A 23,968-nucleotide genomic window follows, 5' to 3' on the forward strand; every position below is an offset into this window, starting at 1 on the left:
TTTATATGGCTATAGAACCTTTTACTATTGGTTTTAATTCCCTTTGCAAAGTCCAACTCTACATGGCTTTTGGCCTGTCTCACTTTATCCCTGCATGTTCTGACCTCAATAAGGTAGCTTTCCTTGCTGGTCCCTCCTATCTTCCACTCCTTGTAGGCTTTCTGCTTTTTCTTAATCACCTCCCTGAGATGCTTGCTCATTCAGCTTGATCTACAACTCCTACTTATGAATTTTTTTCCCCTTTCTTGGGATGCAGGCTTTTGATAGTTTCTGCAACTTTGACTTGAAGTAATTCCAAGCCTCCTCTGCCTTTAGATCCACAAGTTCTTCAGTCCAATCCACTTCCCTAACTAATTTCATTAATTTTTTTAAAGTTAGCTCTTTTGAAATAAAAAAACCCTAGTCACAGATCTATTTTTGTCTATCCTTCCAGTTTAGTTTAAACTGAATTAGCTCATGATTGCTTGAACCAAGATTGTTCCCAACAACCATTTCTTCTATGAGGTCCTCACTACTCACCAAAACCAAATCTAAAATGGCATCCCCTCTTGTTGGTTCAGCAACTACCTGGTGAAGGAATCCGTCAGCTATCGCATTCAGGGAAATCTGAGCCCTATTATTATTACTAGCATTTGTCCTCCAGGCTATATCTGGGAAGTTAGTCTCCCATGATCACACAATTCCCGTTAGTATTTACTTTATTAAAAATATTAAAGAGGTCTCTATCCATATTCAACTCAGATCCCGGTGGTCTATAGCACACCCCAAGCACCATCCCGGGGAGGCTCTAGTAGCTTTCTTCTCCAATGTGATTTTTGCCCAGACACACACTGTCTTATCCATTCCATCCCTTCTTATTTCTTTACAGTCTACCTCATCATTGATATACAGTGCTACTCCACAACCTTTGCCTTTATTTCGGTCTTTCCTAAACAGCACATACCCTTCAATACCTGTACTCCAGTCATGACTACTATTCCACCCGTTTCTGTTATCCCTATAATATCTGCTTTCACTTCCTGCACCAGTAACTCTAATTCCTCCATTTTGTTACCTAGGCTCCTTGCATTGGTTTCCAAACGTCTTAATTTTTGCTGCTTGGCTTCGCTCACATTCTTTACCCGATTAGGCACAGACATTCTACTGCCAGTATCACCTATTAGACTACCCTTCCTCCTTATGTCCATTCTCCTACCCATGGCTGTATCCTTTCTTACTTCATTTTCTTCCTTCTCGATGTTAAAATCCGGCATGGAGATTACCTGGACATCTCCCAACCAAATGCATGTTTTCAGGGTAATTACAAACAAGCTGTAGGTTTTTTGCACCCTTGAGTTACTGATATACACTTTCAACCGTAACTCCATCTTGAACGGTTTGTCTGCGGATTTCGTAAGTTTTTTTAAATTAAAAAGTTTCACACACAGCCTAACCTAGAAAATGCTACCATGCGATATTTCTAACGATTTGCAGATATTCAGTATCAATCTTTTTTTTTTTTTTTTTAAATTTTAACTTTTATGGATAGATTTACCTGTACCTCCAAAGCAGTCCACAGCTGCCAGCGAGGGTGGGTTCACAGCTGCTTTGCCTCACTGGAGCAGCACAAAACACTCAAAGCATTCCGGTGAATCTGGCCCTTAATTTGCAGTTGACTTATTGGAGCGCTGTGTTAATTAAAATACTGCTAAGCAAAGAGCACCAGGGCCAGTACCACTGAATTTTAAGGACTTCCCCATAGTCCTGCCTGAATTACCCTGGCAGTGCTGTCTCAACACATTGTAGAGCCATCAAAGCAGTACTACGGGGAAGCCTTTCAAGCCCTGATGCCCAAGCCAGCATGAAGCCATAGAATTTTTAAAGAGCAGTGGCAGATCAGTCAAGCAATCTACCAGTGAGAACTCTTGACATGTGTCCACTCTCCTTCATACCACTGACTCACTGCAACCAATAGGTTCCACTTGAGTTACCTGTCTAGTGTATACAAACCTAACAATTAGAAACAATTGTTTATAACTACACTAACGTTATACCCTACTTTCTTCAAATATGGCCTATGCATAAAATTTCAAGTAATTTTAAGTATATGGAAAGTTTGAAGTGTCTGCATTATTATTTTAGTGTTAAGATCATTCAGGACAAAGAAAAGGCAGATTAAGAAATGTAACAAAGGAGCACATATTTAATTAATTTTAAGAAACAAATTAACAGATTTACTTGTAAAGACTTTGAAAATTCATTCTGTAGTGGCAGAATGTGCAGGAAAGTTGGGGATGATGTACTGTATTTTTCATGCAAACAAGACATTGAAGCCCTGCTTTAAGTAAAAAATGGTACCCAACCTTAATTATGGAGTCGCAACCAGCACCTCCATAATACCAGAAGGAAAAAGACAGTAGGGAGAATGAAAGGGCTGGAATTAATGATGACTCAAATGGCTGAAATACTGGGCACCATCTTTAGATATGTTTTCCAAAAGAAGTGAAGTTCGGGTAACTAAGACAGGAGAAAGCCCCTGTAAAAATAGCTCTTGCTAAAAAGATAAGGGAATCCTTGGAAGATGAACATATACACAATAGTGGAACAACATGCATCCCAAGCTGTTAAGGGAGCTAGCAAACAGACTTAACGTACCATTGAGTTATTTCTGGAAAAATCCTGCAAACATTCCAAAAATCTGAAGAAAAGCACATACAACTATAGGCTCCCCTACACCAACTATGTGGCTTCATTGCCTACTGAAAGCCCTACAATAAGTGTGGAGCAAAGAGTCTTCTATGGAAAACCAACTTAATATGACACAACACGTGTTTGGCGCTTTACAGACAAACAAATCCAGCTCTGAAATTCTTTCTACTGAAATTGACAATTATTTGAGGAAACTCATATTATTATTGAAAATACCACATAGGATGGAAGCTCAACAGTTCACTGGTTAATAAACTAGATCCGAGATATCAGTGAGCAGGGACCCCCATAAGGTTTAATGCCAAGCATCCCCTGAAACCTATGAGGTTGGAGGTGGTTACCCTTTCTCCAGGAACTGCTGTGAGATAGATAATATGGCCATGTTACCAGCATCTTTTATGGTAATGTAGCTATTGCTCAAAGGTTGGATGCTTCATTGCCAGCTGCAGTTACCAAGGCTTCTTTGAGTAAGTTATGCTGGATGGTTTGCTATGGGAAGACTTGCTTTGATCAGCCTCTGAATAAGATAGTTGGGTCCTCTGAATCCCATCCTTCTTCCTTCAAAGCCACCCTGCTGGTTGTTCAGATAATTCCCACAAACCTCTGAGATAGCCACCCCAATTCTCTCTCCACACCCACATCCTGGCTGGTCTCATAAGCCCCCTGTGCCTACCTGTAAGGATGTCTGTCAGCAGGCGGAGAGGTAGGTGCAGGAACTCCTCTGTATCCTGAAGCTGTGACAAGTGTGACTTGGCACAGTGCTTTGCAGCGGTGTAGAGCTCCATGTCACTGTGTTGATCTGCCAGCCACATAACCTGAAGACAGTTCCTCACCTGCACCGTGCGGGCCAGGAAACGGGAGCACTCCTCAAAAAGGGCAGTCAGCTGGTACATATCTGCCACCTCATACGTTTCCTGCAACTCTTCTGCCCGCAGCTTTACAGTCCCATGGTAAATATAGTCCACCAGGAGCTGGAAAACACTCTCACTAACATCTTGCAGCTCAATCACCCTGTTGTGGGCCTCCTTCAGGTTGGAAGTGAACATGGAACGAAAGAAGCAGCTCTGAGCTGAGAGGACTAGCCGGTGCAACTGGAATTCTTTGCCTTCCACTGAGATGGTAACGTCAGCAAAGAGCTCATCCTCCAGACAGAGCTTCATAATACCCTGAGCTACGCGGCCTGAGTGAGAACGGTCAGTGAAGGTGTAGTTCACAAAGTAGTTCTCTTCTGTGGAGGAGCCCCCAGTCTCCTCTGATGAGTCCATGTTGCTACACAGATCTGACCTCCAGCAATCTGTAAAACAATGGCAGTGAGACTCTCCCCCTCAGCTAACAAGATCGTGCAGCTCAGGGAGCATGCAACTCCAAAAGCCAAGAGGAGTCGCTGGGTAGGCAAACAAACTGCAGCCTAAGTCATAGCTACTAGAAACTTCCACCTGATCTGCAGTGCTTCCTTATAAGTGCAGCACATGAGGTGATGTGATGAAAACTGCCACAGCTCTCACTACAATGGTAGCCTCATGCAACAGTGGAATCCCAAAATTCCAATCCCTGAAATTAGCAAACACAATTACCCTTTCATCCCCATCTCAGCGTCCTAGTGAAATACGGCAAAAGAGATCTAAGGTATGTAGGGGACATATCCAGCAACCCAAATCATGAATCTCTCATTTACAACAGAGGGGGCACATGAAAAATTTCAGAATTTATGACTCTAATAAAGTCAGATTCGTTCTTCTCACATTGCATACTCCCCATCTCCGGTTTCATAACAGGGATTTCTAAAACCAATAAAGCAAGGAAAAAATAGTAATATTAGTGTAGGCAGGTCAGATGCAAACAAGGTTGAGGCATGGTGTGTTGGTAAAGAGCTGAAGCAGCAGTTAATAGCATGACTAGGTGCTAATTACCATATGAAAATGAGGTGATGTATGTGTAGAGATAACATATTGGGAGTTTATTTTTCTGAAAATAAAGTGGGAGAAGAGTCATGCCAGAACTGACCAGGAGCCCTCAAAACTACCCAGATGAGAAATTTGTCAAGTGCCTGACAGTTGCATTAAATTTGTATGAAATGCCCTGCATCTTCAATATGAGATACAACCTGCAAAGACGACTACTCCCAGGCAACTTGGATCAGATAATCAAGTACAACAGAAAGGCATCACATTTCAAGCCAGATGTTATTAGCCACACTCTCCATTAGCAGCAGGGCAAGGTCAAAAGAAGCAATGGGGTCTCTTTTGCAGGCATCTCCTCAGGAGCAGGAGGAAAGATAGGTCTCTGTCACAAAGAAGAGCTGCTGCAGAGAGGGATGGTAGCTACCTCTTTATTTCACTGGTGATGCTGCTGTGCAACTGGAGGGTTTTGGCATCAGCAGTAGATGCATCCCAGCAATAGCAAAACATAGACAAGCTTCTTACAATTGGAACTATGCTCACTCAAAACTCATTTTCACCCCTCAGTGAGAGACTAAATTTCTAGCCCCAACTCTAGTGGTCCATAATGTTAACATTCAATCTTAACTATAGCAGCTATCTCTGCATCATCATTTTTCAATGATTTCAATAAGATGATTTCATCCAAGAAGTTTGCAGTTGCTGTAGTCCTTCGGTTGAAGATATAGGCCCACAATTGTTCAACTCAGTCTGTAATCTAGAAGCATTCCTGGGGGTTCTTTGCTGAAACTAACACACACACACACACACAGCAGTTTCCATGAGCAACACTTCCTATCATTTCTGGTTGTCAAGAAGATCCTCTATTCTGGAGAATGATAACCTTGCCTCAGCTATAAGCAGCTTTGTTACTTCTCAGCTGGACTACAGCAGCATAACATACCTGGGCATGAAACCATCAAGCTTTTGGAATCTCTAACTAGTACAGAACTCAGTACTTCTCCTCGGCAAAAAGGCCAACACAGCTGCATCAAACCTGTCCCATCTCTCTACAATGTCCTCCCATAGGCAATTTCAAGTCAAAGTAAAGGTTTTGTTCCTTATCTTCAAGGCACTCAACAACCTGAGCCCAGGATACCTAAAAGATCACCGTTCTTATCCTGGCACTTCAGGCGATTGGCAACATCACTCTTCAGGCACCATGAACTTTTACTGAAAGGGTAATGCTCACTTGTGTGGAAACAGACCTCCTCAGACTGTGGAACAAACTCCCACAGGAACTAAGGACCATCACAAACTTCATCACCTACTTCAGGTGAAAAGTCCATTTTTTCAACCGTGCCTTCTCCAATATGAATACAAAGCAGCATGTTCTCATTAAAAAGCTGTACCAAAACAACACACTGCAATGCACAAATAGCTTCCTTCTTGGGGAGAGGATGAGAAAAAGAATGAACTACATGTGACAGATGCTAATCACGTCATTTAATGCACTGTTGGAAGGTGTTCAATGCCTGCAATGATGAAGGTGATTTACCTATATAGAAAATAAAATAGATACCAACAGTCATTTTCCTTTTCTCTTGTCTAAAATAAGGAATCCACCAGGGAAACGACATTTTAGTACTACTATTAAAAACTACAGTGGAAGCAGAATAAAGGCTGCAAAAACAAGTGCACAAATTCTGATAATACTAAAGGTGACTTTTTCCTCATAACAGTAACTTGACCACATATCATGTGCAGGATTTTTCAGAGACTGAGGAGTCATATAATCTTCAGATAAAGACTGGTGGTAAAATACAGAATGGGAGGATCCACTTTCATGCTTTCTTCTATACCATGTGCTCATGAGCATTATTTCTTAGCATCACTCAGAGACCTTCAACAACAATTTCAACTTCTATTTCCATGGTGATGATACTCAGATCTACTTCTGTCTTTTCCAGTGAAGGGCAGTTTGGTTGGGCAGGTCTAGGATCAGCTGGAGAGTCTGTCTCTCCTGCATTTCTTCATGGAGACCTCAACAATTGAAGCTCATCTTTCCTCCTATATCTTCCTCATGTCTCCCATTCTCTATCACAGTTGACAACACCATTGTTTATATTACTTACATGATCAGGGAGTCATCTTAGGCCCTTCCCTCTCCCACCACTTTTTTCTCTGTCCCAACAGCTAACACACTTTTACAAGCCCTGATTATTTCCCAATTTGATTACTGTAACCTCCTCCTCTTTGGCCTCCCTACTATCGATATCATTGCTCCCTCCAGTGTACCCAAGTTGTGGCTGAGAGATTAAAAAAAACTATTAATGATTTTATTGAATTTCATATAAGTATCTAATTATGCAATCAATCCAAGGAAGAGAGGGATGGAGCTACCCCCAAGAAGAGGGAAAGAACTGATGAAAAAAGAAACAAAGAAAAAAGTGATGAAAAAGTGGAGTGCTTCACAGATTGTTTGATGAACGAAGGGCATGTGAATTCAAATGCGACAGAGCTTTACTTCTTGTGACAATGGATAACTGATCACATCAGGGAATAAAGATTACATCTTTCAAATTGTATGAGTCTTTTGTATGCTGTACTTCCAAGCCCACCAAATCAATGCGGGTCCCATCCTGGGAGTGCGGAAGGCACCTGGAAAAGTGGTCCCCTCCCTGGATCTTTCCAGCCTCCTTTCATCCAGCCTTTCAACACTACTTGAAGGTTTACCTTCAAGTAAGCTCTTGGACAACACCAGACTGGCCTGCACTTCACTGCTGCCCTCCTGTCCACGCCTCCTACCCCGGGCTTCCCCTGCATGTTCGGCACACTGCCCACAGGCCTGAAATACCAGTCCCAAACTGGCCTGTGGCCGCCTCTCCGCTCAGATCCCGCCCAGAAACCTGCTTCTTCTGAGTCCCCCAAGTCAGCTGAGTCCAGCCAAACCGGGGCGGCCCCCCTCGCACCTGCTGCCAGCCAAAGCACCCTCCCCACCCGCTGGGCCAAACCGCGGCCCCCACCTCCCCTTGCCCGCTACCCCGCTCGCCCTTTGGGACAGGAAGGCTCCTTCCCGGACCCGTAGCCAGCGCCCGCCACTCCCCACCGAGGGTGCCCAGCAGCCCGGGCGAGGTTCGCGGCTACGGCCCTTCCGCACTGGAAGTGGCACTAAGAGAAAAACCCCGCGCGGACTCAGCCTGGAAAACGCGCCCGCCCCGCGAAGCCTCCCACCTGCGGCTCTTCCCTTCATGCCGCCGGCCCGGCCGGAACCTCCCACCAGCCTTCCGGGGAACCTCACAACAACTACACCTTCCTCTTCCGCATAGCGACGCGTCCGGCACTTCCGCTCAATTTACCGGAAACTCGAGGAGAAACTGACGGCTGTGGCAATTTCTACTTCCGGTTCATGGACTGGGGACTTCAATGGTAGAGGCGCCTTCCGCTTCCGGTCTGTGTCCTTGTGTCTGTGTCCCCGGCTCGCTGCCCGGGGCAGGATGTTGGCAGCAGCGCTGGGGTTGGCCAGGGCTGGCCTTAGAGGTGAGGCAATGGGGCAGGGAGAGGGCAGCTCGGCCTGGGCTGGCCTGGAAGGAGTCGGGTCCCCCGTGACCCGGCCCCACGTGAGTCGGGTTGTCTGGGCGAGGAGCCCCGCGGTAGGACCGGCCTGTGTGCAGCTCTTTCTGGCTGGGTCACTGTGACCCCTTCCGGCCCTGCCTAGAGGGGTTCGCTGGCAGAGGCTGTCTTCCTGCTCTGTTCCCCTCTGCCTCGCTGGGTCGGCTAGTGCCGCCCTTTGGGGAAAGATTTTATTTCGCTGAGTTCTGTGCAGCTAAACGGCTAATGTCTTTTGTGTCTCACTGGCCACCCTGCGTCTCTCTGGTGTCTCCGAGCCTCGCTTCTGTTGGTGACTCCAGGTTTAGTGAAAATCTGCCTGTTCACGGGCTGTAAGATATCTGCTGAGTTAGCGCTTCTGGGAGAAGGCTCGAATAACGTGGTGATGATCGCGATGTAAACATCAAAACAGAAAGAAAAGATCTCCGAGTTGCGTGTTATATTTGATCTGTTCTTTCTGTTAAGCGGAGTGTCACCGTGTTAGTTTGCTCTAGTATATCGAGCACTATTCATTTCCAAGTAAAATAGTTGGGCATACGGTTTAGATATTGCTGTAGGAAATTGAGTGATACATCCTCCACTCCTAAAGTGTGATTAATCAGATTTCTGGTTTAGGAGAAGAGGGTTTATTGCTTTGCATGGAAAAAGTATCACCATAGCCTTTATTTTTGCATAGTACTTAGTAGAGGGAGTAGGCCCCCTTGGTAGAATTTGTGTGTGTGTGAGTAGCACTTGTCTGCTGGACTGCACATTCATAATTTCTTTTGGGGTATTTTCACTACACTATATGATTATTGTTTGGGGGGACAGGCAGGGGAGGGTCAGACTTAATTGTCATATGTTAAAATGGAGCTCACCTCACCTCACCAGGATGGGGCAACATAAGGAAGTCTCCTGGTCTCTGGAAAGGAGGAAAGAAGGCATTCCTCCTTAAAGGAGGATGGAGTATGTGGTACAGACTGTTTCATCTATGCTCTTTCTATTTGTAGCTGCTGCACGCTCTGCAGTACTGTTGCAAGCTCGTTTTGAGGGGAGCTCCACAACAGAGACCCGTCGTAAGTCTGAGTTTATTAGTATTTCACCAACTCCTGGAGTCTGTGTAGTGGATATTATTTAGAATAACTCAGTAAGGTGACCATATTTTCAAAATCAACCCAGAACATTTTTGCAGTGACATTTACATATATAAAAGAAAATGTACGTGCTTTATTTTTTCGAAGTGTGCGGGTGCTGCTACTGCCAGCTTCTGACTCCATAACTATTGCATATTTCTCAGAGGGGAAGAGGATTTTTAACTTTGGTAATACTCTTTCCATTAGACTGTTTCTGGTAATCATCCCAGATCTAATTCTGTGTTTCAGTAAATCTTGAACAAGAAAAAATAAACCTTTTGGTTGACAAAATAAAAAAACAAGGACACTTCAGGTGTTGTGAAAGAAGTTGCTGAGATGCTAAACATTATGTGGAAAATGGGGATTGTCCTGTTAAAAATAAGACATTATGTGCTGGAGAAACTGCTTTCCTCTTATCAGGAATCAGTCTGTTATTTCCCTTAGGAAATGTTTGCTGATGTTCACTCTAAACTTCTCTCTCACTTTATTCCTTTTACTGAATTATAACATCCCCCTACCTTCTGATTCCACTCAGTGTGATGCAAGTAGTTTCATATTCATGGTGACAGGGTGTTCTGTTGTCTGACATCTGATGGGCAAGTCTACTCCAGTGCCCAGCCACTTACCAAAGTCTATTTCCTAAATGTGCTATGCATCGTGTACATTACCAGAGATTAGACTATATATTCCTCCTGGTGTTGGCAGATAGCCATTTAGTTCACCATGTTGTGAGGTGCCTCCCTCTCATTGAGCTGATCTTTGCAGTCATGGCTTGTCTCCCCCTGCCTAGCTGCTCCCTACTAGGGGACAGACCTATGACCAAGCTGACTAGAGTCATGCTGAACTAGTGTGGGCTGGGAATTACTGCTCCTCTTTCTATGGTTTACGATGCAATAGCCATGAGAAGTCTGTTGTTCTTTCCAGCCACCGTTCGACCAAAGGATGAAGTAGCCCAGAACCAGCTATGTGCTTTTGGAGAGTATGTGGCTGAAATTCTGCCCAAGTATATCCAGCAAGTCCAGGTAGGTATTACCAATCAAATCATTCTAGCTTGGAGTATGTGTAGTGAGGAGCTGGCTAGTAGAGCCATGTGTGGATACAAAATTTGTATCTGCATCCAATCCACGATCCGCAAACATGGTCTGCGGATATCCACAGATTTACAGGACTCTGGGTGGGAGAGAGTGATAGAGCTGGCTAAAAACCATTTCTGCTGTTGAGTTTCTTGGTCTGATGTGATATACCTGATCACGTGACCTCAAACCCTCCTAATCTGAGTATCCTGCTTTATTCAATGCATTGCTCAGTCCCTTCAGCGTCTATACTAATTCGCTTTCTGTTCTTTTCCACAGGTGACCTGTTTCAATGAATTGGAGATATTTATCCATCCTGATGGGATTGTTCCAATTCTGACTTTTCTTCGAGATCACACCAATGCCCAATTTAAATCCCTGGCTGATTTGACTGCTATTGATGTCCCAACTCGACAATACCGTTTTGAGGTAGGAACTATTCCTTGGAGGTACAGACCAGCAAAGAGTTATAGAAGATGATGGTGTTGAATACTAAGATAAGCAATTGTTTACAGCTCTGACCATGGCCTTTGCATTCTGCAATAGATATGCTTATCTGCTCTGAGAGCTTCGGGTTTTGCTTAATCCACTGAGCATAGAATCAGTTGTATCAGTGACATATACCCAATTAAATAGTGAGCCCGAGGCACTCTGAGGAGAGGTGTGCGCGTCTGGGTGCCATAAGACAAGTGCATACTACTACTCTTAGGGGAATTCTGTCCCACTGCCCAATGCAGGATTTCACTTTTCTCCATAGAATTAGTGATGCAGAGCTACTGGCCACTATTAGAGGCCACTAGACTCAACAGAGCCCCAGCTCTCCGGCTCCCAATACAGTTCCTCCTTGCTTAACGTAGTTATGTTCCTGAAAAATGCAACTTTAAGCGAAACAATATTAAGCGAATCCAATTTCCCCAAAAGAATTAATGTAAATGGGGGAGGTTAGGTTCTAGGGAAAAAATTTTTCACAAGACAAATCTCTCTCTCTCTCTCACACACACTCACACACACACACTCACACACACACACTCTCACTATAAGTTTTAAACAAACAATTTAATACTGTACACAGCAATGATGATTATGAAGCTTGCTTGAGGTGGTGAAGTCAGAGGGTGGAAGAGGGTGGGATATTTCCCAGGGAATGCCTTACTGCTAAATGATGAACGAGCACTTGGCTGAGCCCTCAAGGGTTAACACATTGTTCTTAATGTAGCTTCACACTCTACAAGGCAGCATGAATGGAGGGAGGGGAGACAGCATAGCAGCCAGAGAGAGACACCCTGTGTGAGAGAGAGGCGCATTGCCCCTTTAAGTATGCTGACCCCACTATAAGTACATTGCCTTTTTAAGTAGATCAGCAGGTTGAGACAGCAGCTGCTGCCAGCAAGCTCACTCTGTCCTGAGTCCTGTCGTGTGTCCCACCCCCTGCTTTATGGAGATGGGCTAAGCAGGGGGCAGTTAGCCCCCCTCTTCTGTCCAAGGCAGAGGTTCTGGGCTGCTGCACTTCCCAGCACGTCCTGAAGGAAGGAGGCGGTGTGCAGGAAATTCCATAGAAGCATGGGATCCAGCAACAGGCTGTTTCTCTCTCTGGATTCCTGGGCTCTAGGGGTTAGGGGATGTGGATGTCTGGCCTGGTGTGTGCCTTGCAGCTAGGCTCTAGGGGGTGTGGGTATCTGGGCTGGGGGAGGAGTGCTCCACAGCTGGGCTCTGGAGGGAGTTGGGGATGTGGATGTCTGAGACTGAAGGGGCACAGTTTTCCCCCAAGATGTGTACAGCTGGTATGTGTGACATCTAGACCGAGGCACCCGACAAAAGCATTACAGAGAAACAGCAACTGGGTTCTTGCAGCAGTTTCTTTAACTCTTTACTCTTGGGGGAAACTTTTTTTTGTCTGTATTGTTACAGACATGCTTGCTGACAGGTATTTTGAAATAAATTATCAAAATAATTGAAACTGATGTGATGATATTGTGTTATTTTGACAAACTATAAAGCACTTTTAATTTTTGGGCGCAGAATTTCCCCGGGAGTAACACTACTCTTTGGATCTGAAGCCATTGATTTACTTTGACTGTGACACACAAACCTTTCTCCTCCATGTATTCACCAACCATCTTCTTTCTGATGTCAGCTCCTTCTGCTTCATCTTCCTTGCCCTCATTGCAGCCTTCAACTCTGAACAGCTCCATTCTCCTGGGTGGCCTCTGTAGCTAGGCAGACTTCTCTAGTTAGTTAGCACTAGTTGTGAAGTAGCCCCCAGAAGCCCCAAACAGGATTTGAGGCACCATTGTGCTAAGCAGCATACACACACACATCAAAGAGAGAGTCTCAACCCCAAAATATTTACAATTTCGTGTCTTGGCTCTGCTCCTACCCAGCTGCATCTCTATCTAGGGTGAAGGTGCCTTCTTTGTTTTAAAATCCTCCATGGACTTGCTTTACCTAACTTCTTAGGCCTGATCTCTCTCTCTCTCTCTCTCTCTCTCTCTCTTTTCTAATACTAGCCTTTGTCCCTCCATAGGATCTGGCAGTTTCTCTTTTGCAGTTCACACAGACTTGCTTCACCTAACTTCTTAGGTCTGATCGCTGTCTCTCTGACACACACTTTTCTAATACTAGCCTCTGTCCCTCCATGGGATCTGGCAGTTTTTCTTTTGCAGTTCACACAGTCTGGTACAGCATTTTTCTCTTTTGCCTCATGGGGTTTCCATATCAGATGAAAGGTGGTGTATTCTAAAACAAAAAACTAAAAGAGTTGGGCTGAAACTGTTTTATTGGTATCAAACTCCTAAAAACAGTATTACCCTTTCTTTAAACTTGGTTTATGTTTAAAAAAAATTGCTACAGGGTAGCTAAATCTAATTAAAGTTGATCTAATTACACCAGTGAAAACCCTTTATATAGAAACACTAAACTCCTATTGCATATAAACAACACAAAATATATTTTTAAATTTCTTCTTAACCACATAAGAAGGTTAAAACTTTTGAACCTTAATTTACTAAATTTCTTTTTAGTAGTTTTTACTTGAAGCAACTTCCTTGTATTAATAGCTTTTTAAAAACTGCACGAAATAATTAGTTATAAATGGTAGGTGGGATATTCAAAATCACCTAGTGGATTTAGGCATCTAACTCCCACTGACTTTCAATGGGAATTGCCACCTAATTCCCTTAGGTGCTCTTGAAAATCCTGCACGGTAGCTCTTAGTTGTTCCAAAACACAGATGCACACACAGAGAGAAAAGATAAGAAGTCACAGCTTCTGTCTTTCACTTGTACCTCCTCTGAGACTTGAAAGATTTTTTACTGGCGTTAATGCATTGTTTTGCCTTTTTGGCCACAAACTCACAGCAATAATGCAAGGATGGACATGTCTTGGTTAAACTGGTCTGTGTAGCAGAGTGGATCTCTGCTCCAGCCCTGAAGGGGTTAAAAACAGCCCAGGAAAGGGTCTGGGGCTGGAGCAAGCAGCCTTTTGAGCTGGGCTGATTGGGGAAGTGGCTGCAGCTGGGGCCACGCCCCAAACTGAGCCACAGGCCCTTATAAAAAGGGCAGGGAAGCCAAGCCCAAGAGTCTCTCTCTGTGTTCAGAGGGAGAAGGGCCTGGCTGCTGCAAGGGACCAGACAGGTACCTAGGGTAAAGCAGTGCTGGGGAAAGGCAGAGGAGCCGGGGAGCTCCTGCTTGGAGAGCCCCAAGCTGTGGCCTAGAATTAGGGCCAAGGGGTACTGGGGTTGCAAGGTGCAACCCAGGGGTAGGCCAAGGCAGCAGGCCCAAACCCCTTTGCCGATGATGAGAGGCTAACACTGCAGTCTGCCCCAGGGCGTGGGGCTAGCTAATGACTGGGCAGTTGCCAAGACCCTGAGGCAAAGTGGGGAAAGAGTGGAGGGGAAACCCTGAAGGAAAAGGGGTTACTGCCAGGGGGGCAGAACCCCACGTAAAAGGGGCTCCGGGGTCCAGGGAGGGACGCGGGGCCAGAAGCCCGAAGACGGATCACCGGCCTGCAGAGGGCGCTCCGAACTGCGTATTTGAGCTAATTCCCTAAAGCAACCAGCAGGAGGCGCCGCGGGGGTGAGTTCGCCCAGTTACAGTCTGTTAGGCAAAAAGAGAGAGGCAGGGGGAGTGGTAAAAGAACAGCTGGCTGAAGCTGAACCCAAGCAAGACAGAGGTGATGCTAGTGGGCAGAGAAAAGGATTTTGAAGGGTTTGCAGCCACAGTGCAGCCTCTTTTGGTTGAAGGCACACACCCACAATTGGTCAATTCAGTCTGTAGTCTGGAAGTAACCTTGTATTCATCACTGATTCTGAGGTCTCACATGGCACCACCTGCAAATATTGCTTTCTACCGTCTTCAGTTGACCTGGAGACTCCATCCCATCCTGGTGGATGAAGACCTGGTCTTGGTTATTTGTATCTTTGACACCTCTTGGTTGGAGTACTGCAATACACCCAGGCACAAAACCTTCAGCCCTTAGGAAACTCCGGCTAGTACAGAACATTGCAGCACGTCTCCTTAGCAACACAACCTTCTCTGAACATATCAGACCAGTCTTCTGCCCTCTAAACTGGCTTCCATTAGAATTTTGAACCGGGTTCAATGTCTTAGTCCTTATCTTCAAAGTGTTCCATGGTCTGGGCTCCGAAGAGCTAAAAGACCACCTAAAGCTCCAGGGTAAAAACTGTGGTTGACAACTATGCTCTTATGGCACAGTGGAACTCTCAACAATCAGAGTAAGGCTCACCTGTGCAGGAGACACAACTTCCTCTGAGAGGCAGTCCAAGACTGGCATGAATTCCCCAGGAACTAATGACCCTCATAAACCGCATGACTTTCCACTCCAAATGCCAAGCGCATTTCTTTTATCATACCTTCTGTAATGTAAATACATAGCAATAGGTATATTCAAACAAGCAAAGCTACCAAAACAAGACATGCCACTGCACATGCTTCTTGCTGTGGGGAGAGAATGAGAGAATAACCCACACATAACAGCTCTGTAGTTACATTGCTTAATGCACTACTGGAAAGCACTCAGCTACTGCAGATGAGTGTGGCATATGAACCTATATAGAAGAGAATTAGAGGGGGAGGGATGAACAGGGAAGGTAACTTACACACAAGGGAGGGAATAGCAGTACCTAAGTTACACATTTCAGATATCGTTCTGGGTTTAGCTAACCTTGTGGACATGGAGATGTCACCTGGTTGCTTCTTGCCCATTCGGGTCAAGACATCTTTCAGGATGGTGGACAATGAAGGCTAATCAGTGTGATGGTAGATTCCTGGTTCCTAGCACGTGACCATGCTGGCAAGACTGGTTGGCACACAGTAATACAGCTTCCTTCCTGTAAGGTTAAGCTAGTAGCCAAGTGACACTTAATAATGCAATATCCAGAAAGGGATGACAGCCTGATCCCATCAGAAAGTAATACAGCTTCCTTCCTGTAAGGTTAAGCTAGTAGCCAAGTGACACTTAATAATGCAATATCCAGAAAGGGATGACAGCCTGATCCCATCAGAATGTAATACAGCTTCCTTCCTGTAAGGTTAAGCTAGTAGCCAAGTGACACTTAATAATGCAATATCCAGAAAGGGATGACAGCCTCATCCCATCAGAACTAATCAAAACATATTTAGTGTTATATGTTGACACTTCCTGCCATTCTAGTAATATCTTACTCCAGAGGTGGGTAAACTACAACCCGTGGGCCACATCTGGCCCGTGGGACCTGCTTGGCCCCTGAGCTCCTGGCCCAGGAGGCTAGCCTCCGGCCCCTCCCCTGTTGTTCCCCCTCCCCCGCAGCCTCAGCTCATTGCACTGCCGGCGCAATGCTTTCGGCAGCGGGACTGCGAGCTCTTGCTGGGCAGCGTAGCAGGAGAGCCGTGGCTTGACCCAGTGTTCTGTGCTGCGCAGTGGCGTGGCTGGCTCCAGCTGGGCGGCAGGACTGCCTGTCCTGGTGCTCTGGGCGGTGTGGCTGTAGTGCCGCCAGCCACCAGTGCTCCAGGCAGCACAGTAAGGGGGCAGGGAGCAGGGGGGTTGGATAGAGGGCAGAGGAGTTCAGGATAGTGATCAGGGGGTGGGGGTTGGATAGGGGGCGGGGTGGTCAGAGGGGAGCAAACAGTGGGGTTGAATGGGGGCCAGTCAGGAAGGAGGAGGAGTGGATGGAGCAGTGAGGAGCAGTCAGGGAGAAGGGGTGGTTGGATGGGAGGGCAGGAGGTCTGGGCAGTCAGGGAGCAGTGGGGGTTGGATGGGGCAGGAGTCCCGGGGAGGCCATCTGGCTGAGAAGCGGGGGGGTGGGAGGGCGGATAGGGGGCAGGGGCCAGGCTATGCCTGGGTGTTTGGGGAGGCACAGCCTCCCCTAAACGGCCCTCCATACAATTTTGGAAATCCGATGTGACCCTCAAGCCAAAAAGTTTGCCAGCCTCCTTAATCTGTTACTAAAACAATTGGTGACCTAGCCAAAAGCTTTGCAACTCCCTGATGAGTTTTTAGTTTAAATGCATCCAAGTTGTAATATTATTTTTATCTCCAATTTCTGCTCTTTTTATAAACTGGTCAAGTTAAACTCTTATTACTCTTTACCCGCTTTGGACAATATGAGATATTAATCTATGGTATAGACCAGGGGTCGGCAACCTGCGGCACGCATGCCAAACATAGCATGCGAGCCAATTTTGAGCGGCACGCAGCCGCCTGCAGCAGTCCTGGCTCTCAGCCCGCTCGCCCACCGCTCTCCCCTGCGGGGGCAAGAGGCAGAAGCTTGGTTCTGCGGCAACCCAACTTCCCTCTCCTCTGCTTCTTCCCCCAGAGTGGTGCTTTCCTGCTTTGTCCCCTCTCCTTCCCTGCGCCAATCAGCTGATGGCCCTAGTGACGAGGAGGGGGGAAGAGCAACAGCATGCAGGCAGTCCCCTAGAGGGGACAGAGAGAGGTAGGAACAGAGCCTTGGGGAAGTGGGTGGAACAGACATATCCCTTCCAGCCCTGGGGCTGGGAGCACCCCTGTGGGCTGAGCACCCCAGCCCTCTGCCCTAATCCCCCCCACATACTGTCTTCTGTCCTACGCCCCCCAGCCCTCTGCCCTGACCCCCCCCACACTCAGCATTCTGCCCTGCACCCACCCCAGCCCTCTGCCCTGACCCTTGAACCCCCACACACACCCAGTCTTCTGCCCTGACCCCCCACGCACTCAGCTTTCTGCCCTGCAGCCCCCATACCCCCCAGCCCTCTGCCCTGACCCTTGAACCCCCCCACACACTCAGCCTTCTGCCTTGCACACCCCCCAGCCCTCTGCCCTGACCCCCCCACTCAGCTTTCTGCCTTGCAGCCCCCATACTCCCCAGCCCTCTGCCCTGACCCTTGAACCCCTCACACACACAGCCTTCTGCCCTGAACCCAGCACACCCCAACACACACCCAGCCTTCTGCTCTGCATCCCCACAGCCGCATCCCTCTGCCCTGACCCCCCACACACTCACCTTCTGCCATGCACCCCCACACACACACCCAGCCCTCTGTCCTGATCCTTGATCCCCCACACACACCCAGCCTTCTGCCCTACACCCCCCACACACCCCAGCCCTCATCCCTGACCCCTGAAACCTCCCCACCCAGGTCTGGGGTCCCGGCGGTAGACCCTGCTCAGCCCGCTGCTGGCCTAGGTGAACAGAACCCCAGGCTGGCAGCGAGCTGAGCAGGCTGGCGGCGTAAGATCAGCATTTTAATTTAATTTTAAATGACACTTCTTAAACATTTTGAAAACCTTGTTTACTTTACATACAATAGTTTAGTTATATAATATAGATTTATAGAAAGAGACCTTACAAAAACGGTAAAATGTATTACCGGCACGTGAAACCTTAAATTAGAGTGAATAAATGAAGACTCGGCACACCACTTCTGAAAGGTTGCTGACCCCTGGTATAGACTGTAACACTATATGTGGCCAGCTAAGTTTCAGGATAATTGGTTTGTTTCTGGGGCAATTAGAGGTGGTGGGTTTTGTTTTTTTCATAAATCAGGCTAATAGTAGAAAAGTTAGCTTGAATTTTAACTATGGAGTGGCTAACCTTGCTCTATAGGTATGAAGTGCTATCATGGTCTCACTGGAAAACTCATCTGAAAACCTCTCGTCTTCCTTGCCCTTGCCCCTTCAGCCGGTATCTTACTATAAAAATCTCAGTTCATTCCAAGAGACAGTTTGTACATGAGCTAGGACATAATAAATTGGTTGCTTTTTCTCTATTCCCTTTAGATTGTTTATAATCTCCTGTCTCTGCGCTTCAATTCTCGGATCCGTGTGAAGACGTACACAGATGAGTTGACACCTGTTGATTCAGCAGTGTCAGTGCACCAGGCAGCAAACTGGTATGAAAGAGAGGTGAGCTCCAGTGTGCTTCCCAAGGGCTTTGTGCTTGGGAACAGGATCCATATGGGAGTTGGAGGAGGCAATATTTGAATGAAACCCTATTCCTCTGGGAACTGTGCAGGAGGGAATGGTGTTGCCCTTGGGAATGGGAGAAGAGGCATTTGACATTCTTCTGAGGGCTTTGAGCAAAGGTATAACAAGATCCAATGGCTGGAAGTTGAAGTTTGACAAATTCAGACTGGAAACAATTTTTTTTTTTTTTTAACAGTGAGGATCATTAACCATTGGAACAATTTAGAATCAGACACACAGGATTGGAAGGGATCTTGAGAGCTCATCAAGTCCAGCCCCCTGTGCTGGGGCAGGATCAAGTAAACCTAGAGCATGCCTGACAGGTGTTTGTCCAATGTGTTCTTAAATACCTCCATGGACCAAAATTCCACAACCTCCCTTGGTAACCTGTTCCAGTGCTTAACTTTCCTTATAGTTAGAAAGTTTTCCAAATAACTAACCTAAAATGTCCCTTGTTGCAGATTAAGCCAATTATTCCTTGTTCTCCCTTTAGTGGACGTGGAGAACAATTGATCACCATCCTCTTCTTGCCCTTAGCATATTTGAAGATTATCAAGTTCCCCTCTCAGTCTCCTTTTCTGAAGACTGCATCACATTGTTGACTCATTCAATTTGTGATCTACTATAACCCAGATCCTTTTCAGCAGTACTACCATCTAGCCAGTTATTCCCCACTTTGTAGTTGTGCATTTTATTTTTTCCTTCCCAAGTGAAGTCCTGTGCATTTCTTTATTTAATCTCATCTTGTTGAATTCAGACCAATTCTTAATTTTGTCAAGGTCATTTTGAATTCGAATCTTGTCCTCCAAAGTACTTCCAACCCCTCCTAGCTTGGTGTCATCTACAAATGTTACAAGCATACTCTTCACTCCACTATCAAGTCATTAATGAAAATATTGAATAGTATGGGACCTCATTAGCTGCATCCTCCCAGTTTGACAGCAAACCATTGATAACTATTCTTTGAGTACAGTCTTTCAGCCAGGTTGTGTACCCATCTCATAGTAAGTTCATCTAGGCCATATTTCCCTAGTTTGCTTATGAGAATGTCATGTGGGACTGTGTCATAACCTTCTTAAAATCAAGATACATTACATCTTCTTCCCACCTGCCAACGAAGGAAATTAGGTTGGTTTGGCATGTTCTTGACAAATCCATGCTGGCTATTCCTTATAACAGTGGTCCCCAACTTTTTTGTGACCAGTAGCACATTCATGTTTTCAGAAGAGCGTGGCAGGCACCAACAATTTTACAAGGCTTATTTTGTATTTGTACATTAAATAATACAAAAAAATATATTTAATGTTACATAATATGTGAATCCAGAGAGAAGCCGGAGAAAAGCCATGAGGACAGAGAACACTGGTACCCCCAGCCCTGGAGTACTCTGTCCCCAGCAGGCGCGGGGCCCAGATTCTCTTCTCTGCGGGGCACTTGGTGGGCCCCGCACCTGCCGGGGACCAAGAACACCAGCGCCTGCAGCCCCCGAGTTCTCTGTCCCCAGCAGGCGTGGGGCTGCGGCTTCTCTCCGGCTTAAGCTGCAGCCCTGCTCCTGCCAGGGACCGAGAACACCGGTACCTGCAGCCCCAGAGTTCTCTGTCCTTGGCAGGTGTGGGGCTGCAGCTTCTCTCCCCTACTGGGAACTAGGCAGGCCCCGCACCTGCTGGAAACAGAGAACACCGCGCCTGCAACCTGAGTTCCCTGTCCCCGGCAGGTCCCCTGCTGGGCACTAGACGGGCACACATAAATGCCCCGGCGGGTGCCATGGCGCCCAAGGGCACCACGTTGGGGACCACTGCCTTATAACGTTGTTATCCTCTAGGACAGTAGTTCTCAGCCTATTTACCATTGTGGGTCACGTATGCAGCCCATAATATGTTATGTGAACCACACTGAATACTACCTGTATGGCCCTGAGGATGTCACATGGGACTCAACTCTGTGCTGACTGGGCTACAGGTTGAGTAGTGAGGATGGTGGATATTCCAATGGTTGTTGACCTTCGGTGTTAAAAATTTGAATCTTATTTCCAGTCTGAATTTGTCTAACTGATAATTTTTAAATCAAGGTTGGATTTAGGTTTTTTTAAAGCTCAGATTCAAATGGAATTCTGTTGGGAAAGTTCTAAGACCTGTGTTATATAGACTTGGAAGGATTAGATTTTTGTCAGTAAATGTTGGAAATGTCGATTTTTTTGCCATACACACACAAACTGGTGGAAAAAAATATTTCCGATGATGATGATGATAGAAGTTGACAGGCAAAGTAAGAAAAATACTGCTTCTAAGCTACTGGTTGATTTTAGGATATTTACTTTATTTTGACACATGATGTTGACAGTTTGTATTTTACCAGAGTTAAAGCTTTAACTTTTTGAATCTGTGTCTATTGTCATTAAGTAATTGTCCCCCCTATAATTTCCCACAACAGTGAAAATTTAAATAGATTAAAAATTGGAAAAATGCTTCTTAAAGCCCATAATTTTGCACAACTGTGGAAATTTAAATTGGGGGGGGGGAATGCTTAAAATAAACATCTAAATTGCAAATAAATAACTGAATTCTGCCAAGCCTCCTTAAAACCCATAATTTTATACAGGAGGTCAGACTAGATGATCAGTGGTCCTTTCTGGCCTTTGAATCTATGAGCAGTGCCCCAGATCAACTGCCTAGCCACTACACTGTCCAGGCATCCAGCCTACACATTGTTGGTACAGTATATGCGAGGGGTCGCTTCTTTTTAGGATGAGAAAGAAAAAGGAGGCTGGGCAGGCCCCTTTGGAAAGGTTTTCTTAGTTGGGTTGGCCCCCTCTTAGATGAGGCGTGGAAGTTTTAAGCTTCTGAGGTACGCTGAGGGGCTTTTCTAGGATGGGGTGATGTGGCTTGTTTGGTTTCCTTTCTTTTAGGTTTGGGACATGTATGGAGTCTTCTTTGCCAACCACCCTGACCTGAGGCGAATCCTAACAGACTATGGGTTTGAGGGCCACCCATTCCGGAAGGACTTTCCACTCTCCGGATATGTAGAGGTATGAAGAATTCTGGTTCACTCTGCATTCAGAAACTCATCTGTGCTTCAGAGCTGGGACATGGCTGTTATGGAACTGTAAAATGTTTGCTTAATAATCATTTACATTTTCTTAGTGCCTTTCAGGCACTGTATACATTCCCCCTGGAATTTAGCCAACACACAGCACCCTGCATAATAGAGAAGTTTGGGGCCAGAGACTCAAGGCAAACCTTTCCTCTTACACAAGAGCAGCAAGAAGTTTTGCTTTCCAGACAAGGAAGACAGGACCATCTACTTTTAATGTGCCATCCAGAAGATTGAACTCATTCCCACTGAATTGCTGGAGACTTGGTTTAACTCCCTCAGAGGGTTTAATGATTGAGTTGATCATTGTGGAGGAGGTGTTTCAAATCCAATGGCAAGACTACAAAGCCATCACCTTTAGCTGTCTCAGCTTTCTTCACACGTCCCATTCCTCTAACTTAGATTTTTATCTAGATTAAAACACAAATTAAATGAGTTTGTTTGGTCTCCACCTAGTTCTAAGTGACTGCATCACAAAGCTTAGTATTTTTGCACAATTGAATCTGGAGACTAGAAGAAAAGGGACTGCGGGTCAGGATTAGGTGCATTAACTTTATTTTGAGAGCTGGAACAGAACTGCAATAGCAGAGGCTGCTGTAGAAAAGGGCAAAATGACATCTGCAGAGCGGAGGTTGGGAAATTAGGACTGGAATCCCTAGCAAGGGATCAGGCTTGATGTGTGTGACAGAGCTGGATGGTACACGCCTGCACATTGCCGGATTCTCCTTATGCCATGTGTTCTGAGCTCTCATGAGTGTTGAACTAAAAAATTGGAGTGAGCAGTCTGCAAGCCTATCATTTTTTGTATTTGGCTAACAGAAGAAGCTGTTCAGTGGCTGGGAACAAGCAATGGTGACCAGCTTGTTTTTGCCCTGTTGCAGGTCCGCTATGATGATGAGGTGAAACGGGTGGTGGCAGAGCCTGTGGAGCTGGCTCAGGAGTTCCGCAAATTTGATCTGAATAGTCCCTGGGAGACATTTCCTGCCTATCGCACAGCTCCAGAGACCCTGAAACTAGAAGCAGGAGAAAAGAAAGGAGATGCAAAATAGCAGCAGGACAGAGAGGATGCTGGGAACTTCCTGTGTGGCACTGACCTTCCTGTTCTATCTTAATATTTATATGAATAAAACCTGACATGAGACCCTTGTCTGTGAACTCATGAATGGAAAATGCAGTTTTCTAATTGGCTGAAAAGCACCTGAGGTTGTTTAAGCCTTTCATTAACTGTAAACTGTAAAATCATTAACAGGAAAAAAAAATCATAAACTAGGTGTGGGACTCCTATGAGGAAGAACTAGGGAGGAGATTAGAGCATAGAAAAGAAAAGGGGAGCAGATAATGCAGAACTCAAATGTCCTCTTTCTATTTAACTGGTGTGGCAAGAACTTAACCTGTTTACAGGGAAACATTTTAATTAAAAAACCAGAATGATACAAAATAAACAAGGCATACATTAAATGGATTGAAAACCGGCTAATTGACAGGTCTCAACATGCAATTACAAATTATCGAGCGGGTGGATTTCTAGTAGGGTCCCGCCAAGCTCAGTTCTCGGGCCTATGCTATTTAACATTTTTATCAATGACTTGGAAGAAAATATAAAATCATCACTGACAGAGTTTGCAGATGAGACAGATTGGGGGAAGTGAAGAGAACAGGTCACTGATAACAGAGTGATCTGGATCACTTGGTAAACTGGGCACAAGCAAACTATTATGTTTTAAAACTCATAATATTAATTTGAAGTTATACACCTTGGCTTATGTTCTTTGTTCCTTTCTTACAGGTTGGGGGACTCTATTCTGGGAAGCAGTGACTGAAAAATAATTCAATTCTTGAATGTGTAAGGAGAGGAATATTGAGTAGGAAGGCTTTATTAGATTATTTGGCACTGGGTGAACTGCTGCTGGAATACTCAGTCCAGTGTGACAATGATTAAAGGATTAGAAAACATGCCTTATAGTGACAGGCCTGGTCTACACTACGCGTTTAAATCGATTTAAAGAGCGTTAAATCGATTTAACGCTGTACCCGTCCACACTACAACGCCCTTTATATCGATATAAAGGGCTCTTTAAAT

General features: G+C 45.6%; 3 protein-coding genes across 5 annotated transcripts in view; 2 read left to right on the forward strand and 1 right to left on the reverse strand.

Moving 5' to 3' along the window:
• KBTBD4 (kelch repeat and BTB domain containing 4) overlaps positions 1–7,928 on the reverse strand; it is a 13,745-nt gene extending 5,817 nt beyond the window's left edge. Inside the window, exons 1-3 of one of the 2 annotated variants that reach the window (XM_032776071.2) lie at positions 7,800–7,846; positions 5,014–6,123; positions 3,362–3,982 (exon numbers count right to left, since the gene is read on the reverse strand). In XM_032776071.2, coding sequence (XP_032631962.1) covers positions 3,362–3,953 — 592 coding nt within the window. In that variant the 5' untranslated portion in view covers positions 3,954–3,982; positions 5,014–6,123; positions 7,800–7,846. Of the gene's footprint in view, positions 1–3,361; positions 3,983–5,013; positions 6,124–7,799 lie in introns of both variants that reach the window. The other variant, XM_032776069.2, reaches the window with a different exon arrangement.
• FAM180B (family with sequence similarity 180 member B) overlaps positions 1–23,968 on the forward strand; it is a 404,198-nt gene that overhangs the window by 368,204 nt on the left and 12,026 nt on the right. The window contains exon 1 of one of the 2 annotated variants that reach the window (XM_032776076.2): positions 23,680–23,731. The exons of the other annotated variant lie outside the window; for it this stretch is intronic. The gene's annotated coding sequence lies outside the window, so the exon portion shown is untranslated. Of the gene's footprint in view, positions 1–23,679; positions 23,732–23,968 lie in introns of those variants that run through there. 2 annotated transcript variants of the gene reach the window in all.
• On the forward strand, positions 8,012–23,029 carry NDUFS3 (NADH:ubiquinone oxidoreductase core subunit S3). The gene is made up of 7 exons (XM_032776074.2): positions 8,012–8,105; positions 9,164–9,229; positions 10,211–10,308; positions 10,639–10,788; positions 18,613–18,738; positions 21,704–21,823; positions 22,770–23,029. Exons 1-7 carry the CDS (start codon positions 8,063–8,065, stop codon positions 22,935–22,937), a joined length of 771 nt encoding a protein of 256 aa, XP_032631965.1. The 5' UTR covers positions 8,012–8,062; the 3' UTR covers positions 22,938–23,029.

Source organism: Chelonoidis abingdonii, chromosome 4, assembly GCF_003597395.2.
Source record: "Chelonoidis abingdonii isolate Lonesome George chromosome 4, CheloAbing_2.0, whole genome shotgun sequence".
Taxonomy (NCBI): domain Eukaryota; kingdom Metazoa; phylum Chordata; order Testudines; family Testudinidae; genus Chelonoidis; species Chelonoidis abingdonii.

Coding starts and splice junctions, on each gene's coding strand:
- NDUFS3 (XM_032776074.2), top strand. CDS start 8,063: ATGTTGGCAGCAGCGCTGGGGTTGGCCAGGGCTGGCCTTAGAG. Junction 10,309..10,638: donor AGTATATCCAGCAAGTCCAG/GTAGGTATTACC, acceptor TCTTTTCCACAG/GTGACCTGTTTCAATGAATT. Junction 18,739..21,703: donor CAAACTGGTATGAAAGAGAG/GTGAGCTCCAGT, acceptor CCTTTCTTTTAG/GTTTGGGACATGTATGGAGT.